This window comes from Colletotrichum gloeosporioides, assembly GCF_011800055.1.
Source record: "Colletotrichum gloeosporioides strain Lc1 chromosome Unknown consensus_27, whole genome shotgun sequence".
Lineage (NCBI taxonomy): Eukaryota > Fungi > Ascomycota > Sordariomycetes > Glomerellales > Glomerellaceae > Colletotrichum > Colletotrichum gloeosporioides.
In genome coordinates this window covers 530,622-551,543 of record NW_025544672.1, presented here as the reverse complement: position 1 = coordinate 551,543, position 20,922 = coordinate 530,622, and the positions used below count along the sequence as shown (strand labels likewise).

Genomic DNA, 20,922 nt, shown 5'->3' with positions numbered 1-20,922 from the left:
CCCTCTTGGCATCATTTGATGGGTCCGGAAATAGGCCCCCTTCATCCCGGAACCCACGAGAGACCCATCACCAGCACGGGTGAAATACGAATCAATGCGCGGCTTGCAACTTGGGGGCGAACTGCGTCTGCACGGCCCTCTCTGATCTCAGAGACCTCCTGAAGGCTTTCCTGATTTCTGCCTGCAGCAGATGGAGATGCGGTTACGCATTTCGCGGAGGGGGTGGAGTGATGTTACTCTTGGCCTGCCCCGTTCAGGACGAACTGGAGCTCTGACAATTACAGATGCAGGGAGATGCCGGGCTGTCATCACCGAAAAACGACCGAAAGCGACCAAGATCAACACTGTCTCTCTCTGTTTTGCAGGTCCAGAATGCGACTTCACGTGCCTGGTGAGTGACGAACCTGTTCCTGCCAATGCAACATCGCGCCGTTAGTGATCGACCAACCAGGGACTGACAGTGTTTCACTCAAGCCGAGACGGGCAATGAGGTGCAAGCAGCCTTGTGAAACTTCGAGATTATCTTTAGGCGGTGAACAAGAGACAGAGATAGGGCACCCAGCCTTTCTGGCCATCGTCGTTGGAGCGTCTTGGCATGTCGGTAGTTGAAAGTCAAACAGATTGACAGAAACTCTGCTTCATTTCGAGTAACGCGGATGTCTTCAATCCGCAGTCGCGCAACTGTGTGTCGGTGTCCTACAACATTGCCATCCCCGTGTAGCATTGCCCCCCTAAGCGATGGACAAAGCGTTGGTAAGCTACTTGTGCGCAACGCCCTTGTCTGAAGGATTCGTTTTCTCTAGCGATATAAACACTTTTGATACATATATCGCAGGAATTAAGTCGATTGCATAGCACTCGTGGTATGGTGACCGGGCCTGCATGCGTCTCCCCCTCTCCACCTGGGGGCTATGCAGTGAGCGAAATTTAGGTGGGTTCGGCTACCATGTCTTCCGGCCAACCCCATGCGTCCTTCAGATGCTGCAAACTAATATCGGTGCCATTCCAGTCAGATAACGTCCTTTAGAGTTCAGTGCCTTGTCGAATATCAAATCACCGAGTCCCAGCTGCGGTTAAACTTACATGAGAGCGGTGTCCCAGGCATAGGCCTCCGCCGTCGAGGAGAACACCTGGCACAGCGCTTCTTGTTCGGGGTACGATCTGAATCTGTCGCCGGCCAGGGCGATACCCATACACGCAATTCTACGACCAGGGGAGGGATCTCCGTGTTATTCAGCGGCCTTCGGCGACGCCGGAAAGGAAGATCTAAACTTACATGTGCGCCGGCGTGCTTCTCCCATGTGACTCTGCAATGCCGCACATGATTTTGATGTCGTTGATGATTTCGTTCTGGACAAGGGCACCAAAGTTTAGCATGCCGATGTCGGGGTACGTGATGAAAGAGAGAAAACCAACGTCTAGTGTCTGAGCCGCCAACTTGAGGTTTTTCCCCAGGCGGGGCACGTTCGGGTTGTGTGCTGTTAAGAGTATCCGATTGAGGTGGTAGAATTGCAGCCCGACGACAACAGAGTCGTTGATGAGAAGTATCTCGGGGAAGATACCCTCGTTGGGAGGGTTCTCGACAAATATGGGGAGGAACGTTTCAGGCGCTGCTTTCATCCACTGAGCCGCGTAGTTTGAGAGCTTCTCATACACTGCAGAGTTCGTTTCGTCGCCGAAACAGTATCCGATGATATCGATCGTGTGTAAGATCATTCTCCAAGCCCATGTTTCGTCGTCTGCAGGTTGGAGAGAGCGGTCGAGGTCAAGATGGTCTAACCGGAATTCGAGGGTTTCTTGTTGCATCACTGAGCGCCAGATCTCGAGCCGCAACCAGCCTGAGAATGCCGCTTCTGAGAGACTACCCTTCGTGGTGAAGTTGGCGCGCGACGTAAGAAACTCCCAGATTGTGCTATGATCCACCAAAAGTTTATCGAGAGAGGCCAAGTCAAGTTCTGAATACAGGGTCAGTACGTTTCAACCGCGTCATGTCAAGTAACTTGTAGTTTGCGTACCGCTTATGCTGTTGTAGAGTCGGAGAAGAACCGCCGCAGTTACGTGCAGGTCGTCTACCTCCGCGCTGGGGTCGATCAACACCGGGCTCAGCAAGTTCAAAGCCACCGTATAATAGTGCTCGGCTGGTTTGTCGAAGAATGCCAGCGTCCCTTCCTCATCTCTTGACTTCGCCGCAATCGCTAGAATGGCGTTCAGCAGCAACGGACTGATGGCAGCATGTTGCGGCAGCACGGTCGTGAACCGGTGGTGTGGATCTCCATAGTCGAAGGGGGGCGCGATAAATTCGAGAAAGTATCGTACCAAGTTCGCCTCTCGGTGGTCTTTGAGCGGAAAGTTGGATGAATGGAAGGATCGTTGAGGTTCGGGAAGACTTGGGTCCTCGCTAACACTATTGCTACCGATGGAACTGATGGATCCGATGGGCCCAGACAGCTGGCTTCGTGGCACAGGAGAGACCGTACGAGGCAGATCATCCAATGAGGCCTGGCCTGCAGAGTCTGGACTATCGTATGGAGCGTGCGGGTGAAGAGCGGGGAGCTTGGTTAGGGGATACGAAATGCCTCGCTCGATGGGGAGAGGACTACCCTCTTCGGGACCTGAAGCGTGAGCGTTTGGAGGTCCTACATCGCCGAATGGTGCCCAGGCAACTCTGTTTGAACTCTCCCTCCTCCGTCGCTGGTTCGCTTTCGGCGGACTGGGCGGTGCTGGTTCTTCTTCAGAAACGATGTCCTCGTCTGAATCGTAGTCGTCGTTGTGAATGCTGTTGATATCTGTTGTCTCGTCGATGAAGCGTATTCTCTTGCTGTTGATCTTACACCACTTTTGTGTCTCGGAAAACTCGTATTGAGGTTCGCCACGATTTCCGTCACCATCACTGATGTAGCCATACTGTTAGCAACAGAAACATCTCTCCCCCACTAAAGGTGGACATACCCAGTGACAGTTATATGTCTGAACTTGAGCTTGGTAGCTCGGACACATGACCTCCCTTTACTGACACACTGACCACACGGGTCTCCTTTGTCGCCTGCATCATCAAGCCGTTACGGTCAACCAAACAATCGGGAACTAGTCGGTGATGGGTGTGAACCCCACTACTCACATTTGATATGCCTGTGTAACAGCCGGAATAATATCAGCAAACATGTGGGAATTTGTAGGGCTGACTGTGGCGTCTAATTCATCCAAACGGAGGCTTCCCTACGCAGATTCCCACAACACCCTCAAGCGCGCGGAAAGACTTACCTTGCACGACAGCTCTCGCAGCCCCGCCTCCTCACGGCCCCTGGAGCGGGCATTGAGACAACCCCAGATTGATCAGTGATCTCATCCGGCGGGCGGGATGAAAACACGGCTTGCGGAGTGCGCGGGATACACGCGTTTGGTGGGGGGTTTGTGTTGAATGACAAGAGAAAACGGGCTGTAAATCGGTCTGCCGGTGGGAGGCGTCCACCATGCATCCCGTGGGCTTTCGCTCTTTTTTATCCAGATTCGGCGCACCAGGCAAGCTTTTGAGTGCGGGGAAAATTGGGGGAAACGGGGCGGGCAGAACGCCGAGGGTTCCCGGCCTGGCGCTGCCGCGCATAGTCGCCGGTGCAGGTTGCGACGACGGTCTCGTGGCAAGCTTACCTGATAGTTCAGATTGAGTTTTCAAACACGAGATTGACATCAGCTGTAACGAAGACGCCAAGCACCAAACCTGTGGTTTGGCTTTTGACTTCCTTCAGTCTAAAGGCTGTTGAATTGCCTGACTTTTCCGTCTGCCGCCGGGCGCCTGTCTAGACTCTGGAGAGCCCCTTCAGCCATTTCTATTTGGCTAATTCAGCAACGCCGACCGTACAACTCTCTTTAAAGTTGGCTTTAATCGGAAAAGAAGAGATCACGGCAGGTCCTTCCGACGTCGGTATCCGCCCGGAAAGCCTCATCTATATTCAGGACTACTCCGCGTTTCTAAAAATGTGTGACGTTTTGCTGTCGCGTTTTTCCTACTTCATAAGCTCCAAGGGGTAAAAAAAGCGCGGAATCTCAAGAGACCCCCACATGACTCGGCCGCCAACCGGACTCCACTTCCCCGCAGTCGGGATCGTCACGGAGACGTGTCCGGCTCTCTGTGCTCGCCATTCTAGGCAACATTTTCCGCGATTTTCGGCTTCAACGAGACAGTATTGTCCATGATTGGCCTGCAGAGTGATGTTGGTCGCAGCCATATGCAACAGCTTCAGCCTCCAACCATGGCATCTTGCGCTATGAGTTTCCGAATCCCGCACTTCCCCGGACTACTGACCTTGGGGTAAAGGGTTAAACCTCGCGCGGAGTATTGTGTAGATACAAACGAATTTGCTCCATCTTCGTGCATGCGATTCCTGACATCTTGTATATAAGACGACGATAGTTCGTCTCGTTCGACTGTCTCTCATCAAGCCGCAACCCTCAGCTTCTCGTTCTCACCGTCACACACCCTTCGACACCCCTTGAGAAGACTGCTCAAACAGCTAGGACGAACCTACCATATCACAGCTATCATAATGGTCCAAAGGCTCAAGATCGCTGCCTCTGGCCTTGGCCGCATGGGCAAGCGTCATGCCGTCAACTTCCTCCACCGTACCCCCCGCGCGGAGCTCGTAGCGGCCTTCACACCGGATCAGACTGAATTGGCTTGGGCGAGGGAGAACCTGGAGCCCTACGGCGTGACTCTCTACACCGACTACGACCAGATGATCAAGCACCAGGGGCTTCAGGCCGTCGTCATCGCGACTGTCACCAAGGTCCACGCCGAGCAGGCCCTCAAGGCTGTCGAGAAGAACCTTCACGTCCTTTGCGAGAAGCCCATCTCTCTGAGCATCGAAAAGGTCAGATACTATGGTCATGGTACACCGTCCTAAAGAATACCACCGACTAACGTATGAAAAGTCCATGGAGCTGGTGAAGGCTGCTCAACAGAAGCCTCACCTCAAGGTCATGTGCGGCTTCTCCCGCCGCTTCGATGCCTCCTACAGAGATGCCTTCGAGAAGACCCAGGCTGGGTTGATTGGAAGGCCTTCAATCATCAGGTCGCAGACCTGTGACAAGCATGACCCTAGCGGTTTCTTCGTCCAGTACGCTGCTCTCAACGGTGGCTGCTTTGTCGACATGAGTGGTAAGCAGACTAAGGTATAGGCTGAATGATGAAGCGGTGCTAACATCTGTCTCCAGTACACGACATTGACCTGGCAATGTGGTTCTTCGGCGATGATTCAGTGGTGAAGTCGGTGTCTGCCTCTGGCATCACTGCAGTCTCCCCTGAGTTGGCGGAGCATGGTGACTGTGACAACGCCGTCGGCATTGTCGAGTTCTGGGGCGGCAAGATCGCCTACTTCTATAACTCGCGCATGATGGCTCACGGCCAGGAGGATACCACTGAATTCATTGGTACTGCCGGCAAGCTCACAGTCAACGGCAACCCCCAATCAAACTTTGTCAACATTTACGGTCCCCAGGGTATCACAAGAGAGGTTCCTGCTCACTACTACGGTAGATTTGAGTATGCATTCGTTGCTGTAAGTGTCTCTCGATGCCTTATCACTCATGAGAAATAGGCTAATCATAACAACAGGAGGCGAACGAGTTCACGGCAGCTGCTCTTGACAATACCCCGCTTCCGTTGAAGCTGACTGGAGCTGTCCAGGCCGTTCAGATTGGCTCTTACCTGCAAGAGGCCCTGTTGACCGGAAAGAAGCTGTACTTTGACGAGACTGGTCGTCGCATTGAGAAGCAGGGCAAGTTGTAGAAGGGTACGGGAAATAGAATAGAACAGATTTCTTAACCAATTATTCAAAAGTTCAGGAAGACATAGACAATAACTTGTGGATCTTTATAACAGAAGTGCCTTTGTCCAATTGCATTACTCATCAGAGATTTGCATCGTAAACAGAACAGCAGGTATATGGCCCGTGATCTTGCTTCCAAGTACCTGTGAAGATGCTGAAATGCCGATCGGGTAGTGGATAAAATGACGAGCTATTGTCACGCCTTTTCCGAGAAAAGATGACCAAAAGCACTGCTGCTACCATCCTGAGACCATTGAACTGTCAACTGCTCAATGAGATCCTTCGTCAACCACCCGGTTCTTAGATGGGTCTTTCTGAGGAAATCCAGACTTTCTTGCTGCTCTTTGGGGTCAGTGAGATAGACGCCACCTAAAATGGTTAGTATATCTGCTGTATGAGACTACATGGAATACTCACAGGCCCTCAAAGTATGCGATGCTGTGAACCCTGCATTGACAACAGAAGGATTGCTCATAGCGAGCCCCAACAGCACTCGAAAGTTGTCGAGAACAGCTTTCTATTGTCCATGACCATTAGCCATCTGTATGACCTTGCGATCTAATCGATGAGCTTACCTCCGACTCCCTCCTCCTCTTGAAAGTGTCCAGACTTGGTTTACTCAAGTAAGGATTGAAGATGTGCAGGACCATTCGCGCCAAGCTGTAGTGTTGATACCCAACCACTTCATACGTCAGCCGTGAAAGTCCGCAAGGGTTCAAAGTATAATAACCTACCGTGAGCGGGATGTGTCATCCAGATTGTGGGGAACGCGGAGCCGTTAGCGCGATTGGTATGCGGCGGTTCAACCCAGAGAGGATCCGCGTGCCATGGATTAGAGATCAACCAGTTCCCTAGCTCCTGATTGAGCTTATTCCACCTATCGAGGTCCCTAATCGCCGCTGGTTGAAAGGCGTAGGCGATGGCTTGTGCGCAGAGAAAGACAGCACGGTTGGCCAAGCATTCCGGCTCTGTTCGGACAAACGAGCTTGAGCCTTTGTAGCTGTCCAAGTTGATGCTCATGGGCTGTGACTTGACAAGGGCAACCCAGTAATCTTGTCGAAGGACGATCCAACTTGCTGCCTCTCCCAAGCCTCCTTTGCTTGCCAAGCTGAACATGGAATTCAACAGTTTGGAGCTGCCGGAAAGATGGACGCCAAAATCAGAGTCTACATCATCTTAGACGAGTGCAGATTGTGACGGATATCAGACACTCACCTGTCATCTCCTCATATTGCCTGAGTATAACAATCGCGGCTAGCACTTCTTCGTTCAATGCTTCAAATGAGCTATCCAAAATTGGGATGAGATACTGGAGGGCATGGCTGTAATACGTCGATGGTTTTGAATCGTCTGTTCCTGCTATGGAGCAAAGACTTCGAGATGCGAGGGCAATTATCGAGTAGGCTAACAAGGGAGAATGACAAGCTCTCTTGGGGACTTCTGTACCAAAATGTCTTTTGACGTCGCAGACGTCGACCTACACGATGATAAGCGAAAAACCTCTTGTGAATGAGAGAGAAAGTAGTCTTACCCACATAGAAAGGTCGTTTATGTAGTGCATAAACAGCCTAGACTTTTCTTTATCCTTGAAAGGCCGCCCGATTCCATGCTGATTGAGAGCGATCGGGACGGACGCCGAATGATCTGATGCGCGACGGCTGCGATGAGGAGTGTTAGCTGAAAAGGCAAGCAACAACGTCTCAACACTTTGAATCAATCATACTCATCCTCGGCTTCGTGAGCAACCCGCCCCCCAGATGTAGACTTGTAGACGTCAAAAAGTGATGGTAATGAGCTGGTCCACGTTAGATTTGCTGCCTCATGCTCAGGCATCCCCACGATGAGGCGATTAATCCGAAGAAGAATGTCTCAGGTTATTCTACACTGAATGTCACCAGCTTGGTGATGTTCGCCCGCCGGACGCAGTATCTTCGGATCGAGTGACTGTTGGAAATTTGGGGACGGTGAGATGTGAAGGAAACTTTGCGGGTTTCGTTACCTCATCTGGACGGAATGGGGCATTGGTCGCGAGATTGACCCCGCATTTACCCCGCACCCTCTAAAGCTCAGTCTCTTCTCGTCAGCTGTTTGTGTATTAGGTTGTCTGCGGTGATCAGCTAACCCGCCAATTGTCGCCTAGTACTTGAGGATGTGTTTCCTCTTTATGTTGTTGGTGTCGCGCTCTTCTGGAATCTCGGTTTCCCATGTTACGAATTTAAAATTGAACAATAGTTCTACTGACAGGGTCCCAAGCATAGCGCAACGGGTAGGATGTGCCCCACACATCCTAGCTGGTTGTTAAGCTGGAGAATCAAGCTTCGTGGCGTAGGCAACTCAATTCTGAACGTTGTTAAGAGTTAAAATGATGATGTATGTTTAAGCTTATCCTCGGATGAAGCTTCGTTCATCCCAATCGAGCGAGAATCCATCCGGCAAACGAAATGCTTCCCACCCATGGAGTGATCCGACAGGTTTCGTACTAGACTTGCCGGGTTTCACCGTCCTGCTTCTTCCCTAAAGTTTGCTCTCCAATGGCGGCATCCTTGGCTGTTGTCTCGGGACCGAGGCTGACCAGCTGGCTACCCTTCTCAACATGGTTGGCGCCACCGAAAAGAACGTCGATCTCTTCCAGGGGGACCTTCTTGGTTTCAGGGATGAAGAACCAGACGTATGCGACCAGCAAGAAGTTAACCGCCATGAAAAAGAAGAGACATTTGAGTCCGGTGTTCTTCAGGAATGTGGGGAAGAATTGTTGGAAAATTGTGTTGGCGACGTTTTGGGACTGAGAGCACATTCCGACGGCTTGAGCTCTGATGTTCATGGAGAAGACCTCGGCCGTGTAGATCCAAACAGTTGCACCCCAACTAAGAAACATTAGCATTGGGTCAAAGGGATTTGACAGGGAAGTGTAGTGGATGCACAGCTTACCTGGGCTTGTAGAAGAATGCAAACAAGAAGAGGAGGAATACAATTGCAATGCCGACTGATTGCGACTTCACACCTCCCTCTAATTCCGGGGTAGCCAAGCTGACAACCGGGACCAACAGCATGCACAGACCCATACCGACGGCACCAACCATGAACAGCCATCGGCGGCCGTACCGATCTGCAGTCCACATCGCATTAAGCGTGAATAGGATACCGAAAGTTCCATTGAGCGCGTTGATGAGGTTGATTGTTCTGGTATCGGGCCAAACCTTGCGGTAGATCGCGGTAGAATAGTTGTTGAGGGTGCCTGGGAAGATTCATGTCAGGAATAGGGCAGTAGATGAGAGGGTGGGGAGGGTACCTTGGCCGGTGAGTTGCTGTCCAACGTTGAGGATCATAGTCAAGAACAGGCGTTTTCGGACGGAAGGATCCTTGAAGAGGGCGGTGTAGTTCGTGCTGATAGCCTCCTTCTCGTATTCAATAGCCTCTCTGATGGTGAGGAGCTCCTGCTCGGCTTCTTCTTGGCTGTTTCGGAGAGAGCATATGGCCTTGTGGGCTTTCTCGGGCTTGTTCTTCTGGATGTACCATCTGGGGGACTCAGGGATTGTCCACAGAAGGGTGCAAACAATGGTCGGAACAAGGATCTGGAAGAGGACGACCATTCGCCAATCCCAGTCTCCAAGTTCTTCTCTGCGGAGGGAGCACGCGTAATTGATCCAGTATGCGATGAACGATCTGCGAATAATTAGCCTTCCTGTTTGGTGCTTCTTGTTGATGGGGTCCTCTTACCCAACGCTGAAGTTCAGCTGCCAAAATGTCATGACAACACCTCTGATCTCAGCCGGAGTAATCTCGTTGATGTACACGGGACCAGCCGCTACTCGCGATTAGCAAGACTTCTTGAACAGCAAAGTCGAGTCATGACGACTCACTCAAGGCCATTCCCTGCCCAAGACCAATGATGACACGCCCGGCGATGAAGACTCCAAGGTTATGTCGTGGCGCGAAAGCTTGCATGAACGCGGCAATGACGGTGACGAGGCAGCCGGCACCCATTCCAACTCGGCGTCCAGCGAAGTCGGCCTGTCAAAGTTGTCAGACGTGCTTTGAGAATTAACTTCAAGTATCATGTGTTCTTACCAGAGGCCCGCCAATAAAGAAACCAGCCACAATAGCCCCAATAGTGTAGGCCGTATTGATGAGGCCAATGAGCTGCGTGTCTTCATCCTAAGCCATGTCTCAGCGTCTTGCCATCATGCATATCATTGTGATCCTGGAATGTGTACCTTGTCGAGATCGAAGTAAGCCAGCCAATTGTCCGAAGCTTGAACGGAGTTGAATACGGAGGCGTCAAAGCCGTAGAGCACCATACACATTGCCGCCAAAAGGGCGGAGTACCTGTGGCACATATATCAGCCCACGCTATCGGATCGCAGCTGCGACATTGAACCTACCAACTATAAACTCTCCCTGACATCGCCATCTTGCCGGCTTCAATCGTGGACAGTAAGCCAAATGAAAGAGTCGGTGGAAAGTTAGCTTGTGAGATGGGGACACCAACCCCGTCCGTGACCGGCGAGGCGTCTGGGGATATTATACCAACCCCGGATCCTTCCCCGTGGAGTGTTTACTCCCCACCCTATCGCGGCACAGTCTGGGGTTCTGGGGTAGTGCAAGGCCCAGAGGTGATGAATCACGTTGGCTCTTGGGCATCTGCGGGCGCATGGATGCGTGCCTACTCAACGCCGCATTTGGGAGCAAGTAGGGCGCGTCTGGGATGTTGGCGCCCCAATGGACTTTTTCGTTCGATCCATCGCACGATAAAAGGTGGCAGACAGCTGCACTTCGCCCGAGTTCGGGGGAGAAATTCCTCCAACCAGAAAAACGCCAGATACCAAGACGAGGGGGCCGGGCACACGCGTCAGCAGCCTGATCGCTACAGGCTCCCAGTAGCTGGAAAGCAATCATTCATTTTGCTTTTCAAAATGGAGATATTTCTGCCACTTCTCTCTGGTTTGGTAGTGATGCTGGAGAAGAGCCCCTAATCCTTCGGCCGCCAATTTGACCGTCTTGGCTGCTTTCACCTGCCCCCTCCAACTTCAAAGCGATGATCTATCTGCCTCTCCCGGCTACGACGTCGAGCTTTTCACATTTTACATGCGACAGCAATTATTTTTCAAGAGAATCGTGTGCTTCTGATTGATCGCCAGTCGATTTGTGTTGAAACTTAGACAACACAACATGACCAAGAAGCTTACATGGCTTAGACATCTGTGAGTGCGCACAGCGACCATCATCACTGTAGCTGAAAACCATGGAAGGTCGATGCGGAGAGTAGAGAAAGCGCAAAAGGAAGTCGTGCTCTGCGTGCGATTGCCAAACAAGCTTCCCCGAGCTGGCCAAGAGGCTGGGCGGTCATTTCGCTCTGGCTCAGCACATGCAGCCATTTTCTTGGCATACAGGCTGATCCGGCTTGGTCTCAGCCACCAACGAACATTGCACCGAGATGGATGGCGAGATGGAAGCCGAGTTCCGAGAGAGCCTTGTCCCTGTACAATGAAGGAGGTGGGAAACATGTAGGCGGATGAATGCAAGTTGCAGCTTATTCAAGTCATCTACGCGACCCTCAAGATTCTATCTCTTATGTAGCTGGCTTCAAACGCAATCAATGTCCAAAAGTGAGTTATCCATGTTGGTGCACGTCCACTTCGGGTCTTTGCCGCTCGGGGGTGAGACGTTTATGTTGTGAGCCTGGATGTTTTTGCAAACCTTCACGTAGTCAGATTTGTTCTGCTTCCCATTCCAGAAAGGCACTTACTGAAGGGTCACTGCAGATGAGCGAGCCAACTCGGGGGTCGTTCTTTTTCGACGTGGTCCCTGTGAAGTCTTTGAACAAGATGTCTTCAATGACAAGAGTGGCCTGAAACCATCGTTAGCACATACATCCCGCCGTCTGGGTAGTTTCGTTCGCTTACTGGGTATTGCTGGCATGCTTCATCGCTTGCGGCAAAGTAACACTGGGTCAGTTGAATGGCCCCTGTTGAAATCGTTAAGTTGGATTTTTTCTTGTACCATTCGAATGTACTCACAGTCGTTATTGACATTATGATATTTCTCGTACGTCACGTTCCTCACATGGCCAAGCCCACCTCCCGCTTCGGACCCTGTGGTGTTGGGCGGAACGCCGGGCCAGATCTTGATGCGGGCACCATCAGACGCGTTTGACATGGAGATGTTGTAGATGTATAGATCCTCAATTATGTCGACTTGACCTTGGTATTGGCCGAGGCTGCCGACGGAGATGCCATGCGATCCATTACAAACTAGACCCTGCACAAGGACCTCGGTGGAATTGGGTTTAAAGGACACACAGTCTGCAAAGCGTTAGGTGAGAAATTCGATTGGATTCACAAGGCCTTACCGTCGGTATTATCAATTACGGAGTTCTGGATAACAATGTTGTCACTGCGATAGGTATCCCAACCGTCGGTATTCTGGAGATGGCGTTAGCGGATGAAGCCCTCTTCCGTCAGTGGAAAGGGGGCTGACCTTTGCGGGGGATGTACTGTTTGTTACAACAACCGAGAGGTCCATGTCGGAGATCAAGATGTCGGAAGAATTGGCAATGATGTTGAACCAGTTGGGAGAGTTGATCATTTTAAGGCCGGTGATCGACCCGCCCTTCAGGCCGTCGGTGCCAAGGAGCAGAGGTCTGATGACGGTTGAGTTGCCAGCAAGAGCATTCCACCACGTTTGTCCGAGACCTGATACGTCTTAGCTCTTGGAAACATCTATGCCTGAAAGCTACTCCTTACCGTCGATGGTTCCCTGCCCAAGCCCATAGATGTTGACGTCTTCACCGCCGAATCGCCACATGAGGTTGACGTTCTGGTAACGGTATGCAAACGTGTTCGTTTGCCAGTACTTCACGTCATCATTGAAGACAATGGTTCCAAGGATCGCAAAGTCGATGTGCTTCAAGAACGTCAAGTCGACACGGCTGGATATGGTGTACGTCGCATTGGGCATGAAGACGACGGTGCCGCCATCGTTGCAATCGTGCGCAGCTTTCAGAATTGCAGCAGCCGAGTCGCCTCCGGCCTTGGGGCAGACGATGCAGACTTTGGAGGGGTCTCTTGCTGGGCTGACTGGCAACGCTCGGCCGGGAGCCTTCGGAAACGGGGCGATACTCGGGCGAGGTGGTACATCATACCCTGATACCGATGCGACGGCAGCCACACAGATGAGGGCGAGGTTTGAGAAGTGCATCTTGACTGAAAGAAGCAGATGAAGTCGTAACAAACATTAGCACATGGTAATAAGCGAAAGGCATTGGTCTCTTCGATTACTTATAAGCATAAAGTGAGTTACCACTAGCATCCACTTTCAATAACACTCGAAGGAGACGTCTCTCCTGACCTTTACTGCTGCACTTGCAGGAGTGACATTCCAAAGGCTCCCCACTTGCCTATGAGTTTAATACCACGCCCTGAAGCACTTGCGCCTTTCTGAATACTACCATAGTACCTCCACCTATGTAGGCCAACCCCGCAGGATTTAACCGGGCGATCAAGGCCCGGGGAATGATCTTTCCTCAAAGTTGGGGTCTTCTGGAGATGAACGCGGGGCACCGTGGGGTTAACCAATGCTGATTCGCTACCTGTCACGGCCTGCCTACCTCGCGATGCGGATGGCAGATGCATTGGCGGAAATGCTGCTGTGCCCCTCGCTTTGAAATACCGCGAGCCAGTCAACCCGAATAAGTGGGTATGTTACTGCGAAGAGTAAGTACATCGCACTCTCATTAAAAGAAATTGGGTAGTTTTGGAGAAGACGATATTTCAAGAGGATTTTCTGATCTTCTCTTCTAAACGTGGTCAACGATTGTTTACGCCCATGGATATTGGACACGACACCATCTTAATAGAGGTACCGAAACCACGACATGCGCCTGATTAAGCCATCTCAACCAAACAAAGGAAGGAAGGACCTGCGGAAAAACACCCGGAAACAAAGCCTCGACATTCCTTCCTATAGCCACTTTGTGTTATCACTCTTCGAATGACTCCTCTTCACGGTAGCTCAGATCTATCAGGCTTCTCCCGAATCTCGGGCATCTCGTACACCGCTCTTGCGTCATGCGAAAGCTCCGCGTGTGATCCATGTCCATAGGTACCCTGAGACGGGTGGCCTCCTTGCTGATAGTATTGCGAGGGATGAGGTCGTGGGGATCCCACGGGCGTCGGGGAGACGGTGCTCATGCTCATGTCCGACACAGGCCGCTGGATGCCCGTGCCGTCTGAGAAGGTCGAGGGCGAGTTGGGATACACGATGTTTTGCTTGTCGTAGCCCTGATACGGTGCTGGAGACGACGGCATTCCCGGTGAGTAATATTGAGGAGCGGGAGAGGACTGGGGATCTTGCGCTGGTGCCGGTGCCGGTGTAGGTGCTGATGTTTGGGCCTGGGCCTTTCCACGACGTCGCCGCCACATGAAGAAGACGGCTGCGAGAATAGCAATACCGCCCAGAGCTGCCCCGACTGCAATACCTGCAATGGCGCCTGTGCTCAATCCACCATCATCGGAGTCTCTGATAGGAACTCTAGTTGCTTGAGGCTTGGAGCCTATATCGGTTGCTTCGTCGGGTACAAATCCTTTGCTGGGAATCGGAATAGGGGCAAAGATCGCAGTGACTTGTTTGCCCAGGTCTGTGCAGCGGTTGGGCAGATCCGGCAGGTTAATCATTGTAAAAGGCCAAATGGGCATCGTAGCATCCTCGTTGCCCGGCTCAAGGGGACACCTATCGCCGCAGGTGTCCGGGTGGTTGCAGACCCAAGGTTGGTCTTCGCTTTCTCTGTCTTTGTTGTCGCACCGGACAAGGCCAATCCACGGGGACTTGCCTAGAGTCCATCGTCAATTAATCATCAAGCCCAATGGAGTGTGACTGCGCGCAGCTTACCTCGATCTAGATCACCCTTGTGCGGGCAGCTTGAATGAGAATAAGTTTCGTCATTGCAGCCATACTGGTATGTGTTGGTTGTCTTTGGGTCCCAGCAGCTGTTATGGTCCAAACACTCATGGCCCGCAAAGCAGCACCAGGCGTAGTCATTCGGACCCACGTCCGTCTCATTCTGGCATGGCAGAAGCTCAGGAGGAGCGACGGCGCCTTTGTCGTAATAACACTGGTTCCAGTTTTCATGCCCTGAGACCAACGAGGTGGACGCGACAAGAACAATACCGAGAATCGTCTTCAGCATCGTGTCCGTGGTGCGAATTGTCAAAAGCTTCCAAGGGACGGTTCGACGTGTTGACCAGGCTCTAACGACGATTCCACGCGTGAGCTTGTTTGGTGGGGAGGAAGACAGTGGAAGTGAAAGAGATAGAGAACGAAGACGACGAGGAATCCCAGGCAAAAGTGGAACAATAGGCTACTAGGTCTGCTTCCTAACTTTTCTCTCCGATGTGCTCGCCAACCAACAGGAGTCCATCGCTGTGCAGCTGAGTCTTGAGCCAAGCCGTTCTGCTGACAGCCCCCAACAGCCAAGCCTCAGCCTGCTTCCAGCCTGCCTCCCGTCCGCTCCTGACTGTGATATTGACTGCACCAACACACCAGTTAAGCTGTAGGATCTGCAGAGATTTGTCAATGATCACGCTCATCTTTGACGTTCGTGTCTTACAGACCAGTTGTGACACCCAGCTAGGAGTTCCGAACCCCATGCCCCGCATTCTGCCATTCCACTCTAGAGGCAGGCTGCCGACATGAAGCCAAAAGGAGCTACATCCCATGTACCGCTAAAGGGTAATAGTTCATAAGTGTACTGGGTACAGCTAGGCAGGATCAACTCCAAGAGATCAGCGGTTTATTGCAGACTGGATGTCAAGCTCGATGAGAAGGATATGGGAACGCAGTGAGCACCAAACGTACCGACGTGATCTAGCAGGTGAGAGGATCATGGTGAGAAAGGATTCTTCGTAGCCAGTGGCGTGTCACAATCGCCCACCTTAGTGTTGCCAGTTTGAGGTCCCAGGTCAGCTCAAGCGCCACAACGCAACACTAGCAGCAGGCGGACAAGGTTGTGTACCCCACAAGAGTGTGGTCAGCATGAAGGTTGTGTGCAATCTGGGGAACCCGTATCGTGCACGTAGACTGTTTGCTGGTAATCTGAGACTGTCTGTGTTGGTAGCCGTAAATGAGCCGGATCGAAGATGGCAACACTTTACCGCCCTCGCAACTCTCCTAGATACCACACGTCAGATACCATGGAAGAGTTTATCCAATGACAGCAAAAAGGACGACTCCATTAAACGACAGATCCCTTGGCGGCTTTACGAATTCTGTTTCCGCCCACTAAGCCCTGAGGACTTGCTCGGGCCGGGCCGTTGGAGGCAGCGTTTCCACGCTGTGGGCCGTCAGGTGGGACCGGCGAGATGCCAGCATCACAGTCCTCACAATGTTTCGATGAAAAGGAGAATGTCTCCCACCTCCCATCGAATCCTGAAACACCAGCTCACTTTCTTCGGCATTTGGGCACTTGAGCCACCTCAGTCTCGGTCGGGGATCACGTCGCGTTTAATCAACATAACGTCTCGCATGCATCCATGAATCAAGGCGCAATCAACATCACTAGGACGTCACTCAGACTCACGATTGAAAGCTCAACGAGCGTTGTTGACAACAAGACATATCAACCATTTCTTGGGAGCTGCGAATGCTTGCCGCATCATAGAGTGGCAGTTCATTGCATTGCTGACATCGAAGGTGGCCATCTTGAACTACGTTTCAAAGAACCCTCCACAACAACCCTGGGCCTTCCAGAACATACCCATGTAATGTTTTCTATATCAATATACTATCACATCTAACTTCAGACGAAGCGGGTCAATTGCCGGCAACTCGTCCTCGCTTCGTCTTGGCGGCAGTCATCACAACACCTTATCTCCACGGTGTATAAGTCCGAAAAATGCAACCGGCTGACACGGGTTCCGCGGTGTCCACGCTGAACTGAGGGACCAATACCACATTTCTAGGATATTTCCAGGCCATACAATGTCGCCTGCCTTCTCGAGAGTTTACTGGAGACTGGGAAACATGTAATAGCGAAAGTCAAAGCTTTTACAACGTCATGATGGAAACCCCGAGAGATGTACCCGGCTGACATTGACCGAGACCAACGCCGAGATGAAGAGCAATGCAGCCCCGGACCCATACAACAAGCTGTCGCCTGCCTTTTTAAGACCTAGTTATGAGCGATCAAAATAGCAGTCAAAGACTGGAAATGGCGATTGCGAACTATAAAACACGTTGGGTTCTTGGTCATAACTAGATGGATAGAACGCTCTACACACCCAAGAAAACTCCACCATGAAGGCGAACTCGATCGCTCAACTCGCCCTCGCCGTTCTCGCCTCCCCCAGCGAGGTCGCCGCTGCATCATGCCAACAAAGCGTAACCTCTTCCTCAGCCCTGGACCTCAAATCTTGCAAGACTGACCACTTCCGCCCCCATCGCAGTGTGCCGAGCTCTCCTCCACCTTCGGCCCCGCGCTCTTCTACCCCCAAAACGACACCACGCAGTTCTGGGACCAGAAGCAGCAACTCGCCGGCCAAATCTGCCGCGTCGAGCCGTCCACCCCGGGAGACGTGGCCAAGGCGCTCAACATCGTGATCACGAACGCGTGCCCATTCGCGACCAAGGGCGGCGGCCACTCGCGCGAGGTCAACGACTCCAACGCCCCGGGCGGCGTGACCATCGACACTGTGCGTATGCGCAAGGTCGTGCCGGATGAGGAGGACAAGATGATCGTGACGCTCGGCGCGGGGCATAACCTCGGGAGCACCCTGACCGCGCTTTCCGGCCTGAAATTGTCCTTCCCCGTTGGGAGGGTTAGTTCCATTGGGCTCGGCGGCTTTCTCCTCGGCGGTGGCCAGGGCGATCTCGGCGGCAAGCTCGGCTTCGCGATGGACAACGTGCTCGAGTACGAGGTAACGTAGCCTCGAAAACCCTCCAAAGGCTCTGCCATCTAACATACCGCCAGATTGTCCTCGCTAACGGCACCATCACCACCGCCTGTCCCGCCACCAATCCCGACCTCTACTGGGCCCTCCGCGGCGGCGGCGGCAACAACTTCGGCATCGTCACCGCCTTCACGCTCCGCGCGGTCCCCGAGACGCCCATCTGGGCCGCCACGACGCGGTTCCCCGACAACCAGACGGCCGCGGTGACCGAGGAGCTCGACAAGCTTGTCACTGCGTCCGGCGCTGATCCGAACGCGAATTTCTACACCGACTACCGCATCGCGCCTGCGACGGGCGAGTTCGTGTACACCGTGCAGCAGCGGTACCTCAACGCGACGGTGGCCCCGGCGGCGTATGATGGGCTGAACGCGGTGCCGTATTTGTCGAGGACGGGGAATTTGACGTCGCCTAATTTTGCGAGTGATGTTGCTTATGGTGTCCGGTATGCTTCTCCTCATCAGATAATTTGACCCAGAGTCTGACTTCACCCACTTCAACATAGACACATCTTCGTCTCCCTCAGCTGGCACTCCTCCCCAGCAATGCTCCAACGCGCCGCCTCAATCTTCAAAACCGAAGCCCTCAAAGTACAGAACGTCACTGGTCTCACCGCAGGCATGGACTCGCAACCCATCACGCTCTCCGCGCTGCGCATCGCCCAAGAGCGTGGTGGCAATGCCTTCGGGCTATCAAGCGACAAGGCCATCCTCGGTACGCCACCTTCCTCCCTCACTGTATCCATATCTAACATCGCCACGCAGAGAATCTCATCACCATCGCCTGGGCCAACGCCGCCGACGACGCGGCCATGTACGCCTTCGCGGACGCCTGGCTCGCGCAGACAGAGGCCGCCTCCCGCGAGCTGGGCGTCTTCGTCCCGTACCGCTACACGAACCACGCGTTCCGCAGCAGGCAGGATGTGCTGGGGTCGTATGGCGAGGAGAACCTGGCCCGTCTGCGGAGCGTGCAGCGCGCGGTTGATCCCAAGGGTGTGTTTACGTCGAAGGGGCTGTGTACGGGGTATTGGAAGCTTTTGTAGATAGAATTCGTGACGAGTCAGCACATCTTGTTGTCTTGGGCTGTGAGAAGAAGTTGTATGTCGTGGAACGGAGAAAAGCGGGCTCCGCAGGAAATCACCGGCTAGTATTGGCTCTTTAATCTAATCCGGCATTGTGTGATTCATCCTTCCATAGGAACACCAAAAACTTCACATCACAACTCCAACTCATCCATCATCCACCAACAGACTCCCCAAAATGACCACTCTCAACCCCGCGCGCCTCCCCTTACAAGCCCAACTAACCCACCTCCGCACAATCCTCTCCACAAACACGACCCTCATCACCGTCCTCACCCGCGCCGCAGCCCTCAACCTGCCAAACTGGTACCTCGCCGCCGGCGCCGTCTCCCAAACCATCTGGAACCACATGAGCGGCCTGCCGCCCGCCACCGGCATCCATGATTACGACCTCGTCTACTTCGACGACACAGACCTCTCCTGGGAAGCCGAGGACGCGGCCATCCAGCGCGGGCGGGCGCTCTTTGCCGACATCGCTGCTGAAGTTGAGATCCGCAACCAGGCGCGGGTGCATCTGTGGTACGAGGCCAAGTTCGGCGCGCCGTGTCCGCGGCATAAGAGCGTGGAGGCCGGGATCGATAGCTGGATTGCGACGAGCGCGATGATTGGCGTGCGGGTGGAGGCGGATGGGGAGTGGAGGGTGTATGCGCCGCGGGGGCTGTCTGATTTCTTTAACATCGTCGTGAGGCCGAATCCGCAGATTGGGGTGCGGGAGAAGTATGAGGAGAAGACGAGGCGGTGGTTGGGTATTTGGACGGGGTTGACGGTTATGCCGTGGGTTGACAAGGAAGAGCCCCTGAAACTGGTCTCGTGAAAATGATGTACATCTTCTTGATCAAGTCTACATCCCACACTCAGTCCCTCTTATCAAGCTTCATCTCCCCAAGCATCCTCTCCACCGCCTCCCGCCCCTTAACCGCATACCCCTCCAAATCATCCCCATACTTCTCCCCAAACCTCCCATCAAACACCTCCACCGACAACCACCCTCTAAACCCCGTCCTCATCACCGCCTCCAGAAACGGCACAATCGGGAGATACCCTCCGTCATACGGCAACGGCCTATAATCATGGCTCCACCTTCCCCTCGGCCTCAGCCCCTCCTCGCCCACCACCCGCGCCTCCAGCGGCGGGTTCACCTTATACGCATCGCTAATCTGCAAAAAGAAGATCTTATCCTTCGGCACCGCGGCGCTCAACTCCGCCAGACTCTTCTCCCACGCCGCCTCCGCGCCGGCAGCCTCAACCCGCCCCGACGCCGTCGTCGGATCCCCCCACTCCCCGCCCGCAGACTGGAACGTGTCCAGACACAGCCCGACGTTCGCCCTATCCACACGCTGCACGACATCCCACACGTCGCGCCACCCCGGGGAGCGGGTCGCCCAGCACCAGTTCTCGTACGCGAATTTGAACCCCCTGGTCCCCAACAGATCCGCCAACTCGCGCAGATCAGCGACCACGTCCTCCTCCTTTGCCTCCTTGATGCCCGGAGAATCCGACGATCCCACCTGTAGCATGTCCGTCCCCACGGCACTCATGATCTCCATCCAGCCCCTGGCGCGTTTGAACGCCTCCTCACGTTCTTTGCTGCCGCGCGGCCAGCCTTCGAAGTTGGCGAACGGCTGGAGGACCATGATTTGCAGGTTGAGCTGCGCGCAGAGCGCGCGGACGGCGGCGCCGGCTTCGCAGAGGGCGGGGTAGTCGTCATCGGCGACGTCTTTGTCCAGGTGCGTTTGGGCGAAGGATTGGAGGTCCGGGAAGGACAGCTCAATGCCTGAGAAGCCGGCGGCGGCGATGGCGTGGAGCTTTTGGGAGAGGGTGTGGTTGGAGGTGCCGATGGAGCAGGAGGCGAAGGAGAGGGGGTTGGGGTAGCGGGATGTGGTTTGGTTTGACATTTTCGAATTCGCTTTTGATGATAACGTTTCTAGATGGGTTATTCGCGAACAGTGAGAATGAGGGTTGATGGGCGATGGCTGAAGTCGTGGTTGAAGTAACATGAGATATGCGCCTCTGCGGTTCGATGATGTCAGCGCTGTGATGTCAAAGACATGTCACTCCGCGCCGCCAAAATGCAAAGCAC

At 53.4% G+C, this 20,922-nt stretch overlaps 7 protein-coding genes across 7 annotated transcripts; 2 read left to right on the top strand and 5 right to left on the bottom strand.

Annotated features, from left to right (window-relative positions):
- Window positions 1-927: 927 nt before the first annotated feature.
- GCG54_00007527 (uncharacterized protein) lies at window positions 928-7,655 on the bottom strand (the record flags this gene model as incomplete). The annotated part of the gene is made up of 12 exons (XM_045407508.1): window positions 928-1,021; window positions 1,084-1,203; window positions 1,277-1,955; window positions 2,016-2,890; window positions 3,015-3,084; window positions 6,045-6,191; window positions 6,240-6,339; window positions 6,398-6,504; window positions 6,557-6,988; window positions 7,038-7,299; window positions 7,354-7,480; window positions 7,546-7,655. The coding sequence occupies 12 exons, from the start codon at window positions 7,653-7,655 to the stop codon at window positions 928-930; spliced, it is 3,123 nt and encodes a 1,040-aa protein (XP_045266953.1).
- GCG54_00007528 (Inositol 2-dehydrogenase) lies at window positions 4,410-5,782 on the top strand (the record flags this gene model as incomplete). The annotated part of the gene is made up of 4 exons (XM_045407509.1): window positions 4,410-4,865; window positions 4,927-5,152; window positions 5,209-5,552; window positions 5,609-5,782. Coding segments are annotated over 4 exons (1,200 nt in total), but the record flags the coding sequence as incomplete, so codon positions are not given.
- A 646-nt stretch (window positions 7,656-8,301) lies between the features above and the next one.
- On the bottom strand, window positions 8,302-10,233 carry GCG54_00007526 (putative quinate permease; the record flags this gene model as incomplete). Its single annotated transcript, XM_045407507.1, has 8 exons — window positions 8,302-8,686; window positions 8,751-9,057; window positions 9,112-9,485; window positions 9,540-9,627; window positions 9,683-9,833; window positions 9,891-9,977; window positions 10,037-10,148; window positions 10,205-10,233. The coding sequence occupies 8 exons, from the start codon at window positions 10,231-10,233 to the stop codon at window positions 8,302-8,304; spliced, it is 1,533 nt and encodes a 510-aa protein (XP_045266952.1).
- A 1,172-nt stretch (window positions 10,234-11,405) lies between these two features.
- On the bottom strand, window positions 11,406-13,019 carry GCG54_00007525 (putative exopolygalacturonase A; the record flags this gene model as incomplete). Its single annotated transcript, XM_045407506.1, has 7 exons — window positions 11,406-11,519; window positions 11,569-11,670; window positions 11,726-11,787; window positions 11,840-12,124; window positions 12,172-12,244; window positions 12,300-12,514; window positions 12,566-13,019. 7 exons carry the CDS (start codon window positions 13,017-13,019, stop codon window positions 11,406-11,408), a joined length of 1,305 nt encoding a protein of 434 aa, XP_045266951.1.
- Window positions 13,020-13,822: 803 nt separating this feature from the next.
- Window positions 13,823-15,006, bottom strand: GCG54_00007524 (uncharacterized protein; the record flags this gene model as incomplete). The annotated part of the gene is made up of 2 exons (XM_045407505.1): window positions 13,823-14,649; window positions 14,709-15,006. 2 exons carry the CDS (start codon window positions 15,004-15,006, stop codon window positions 13,823-13,825), a joined length of 1,125 nt encoding a protein of 374 aa, XP_045266950.1.
- Window positions 15,007-17,111: 2,105 nt separating this feature from the next.
- GCG54_00007523 (putative FAD-linked oxidoreductase) lies at window positions 17,112-19,656 on the top strand (the record flags this gene model as incomplete). The annotated part of the gene is made up of 6 exons (XM_045407504.1): window positions 17,112-17,195; window positions 17,261-17,731; window positions 17,785-18,206; window positions 18,267-18,475; window positions 18,526-18,753; window positions 19,058-19,656. The coding sequence occupies 6 exons, from the start codon at window positions 17,112-17,114 to the stop codon at window positions 19,654-19,656; spliced, it is 2,013 nt and encodes a 670-aa protein (XP_045266949.1).
- Window positions 19,657-19,696: 40 nt separating this feature from the next.
- GCG54_00007522 (3-dehydroshikimate dehydratase) lies at window positions 19,697-20,737 on the bottom strand (the record flags this gene model as incomplete). Its single annotated transcript, XM_045407503.1, has 1 exon — window positions 19,697-20,737. The coding sequence occupies one exon, from the start codon at window positions 20,735-20,737 to the stop codon at window positions 19,697-19,699; it is 1,041 nt and encodes a 346-aa protein (XP_045266948.1).
- Between the last annotated feature and the right edge of the window lie 185 nt (window positions 20,738-20,922).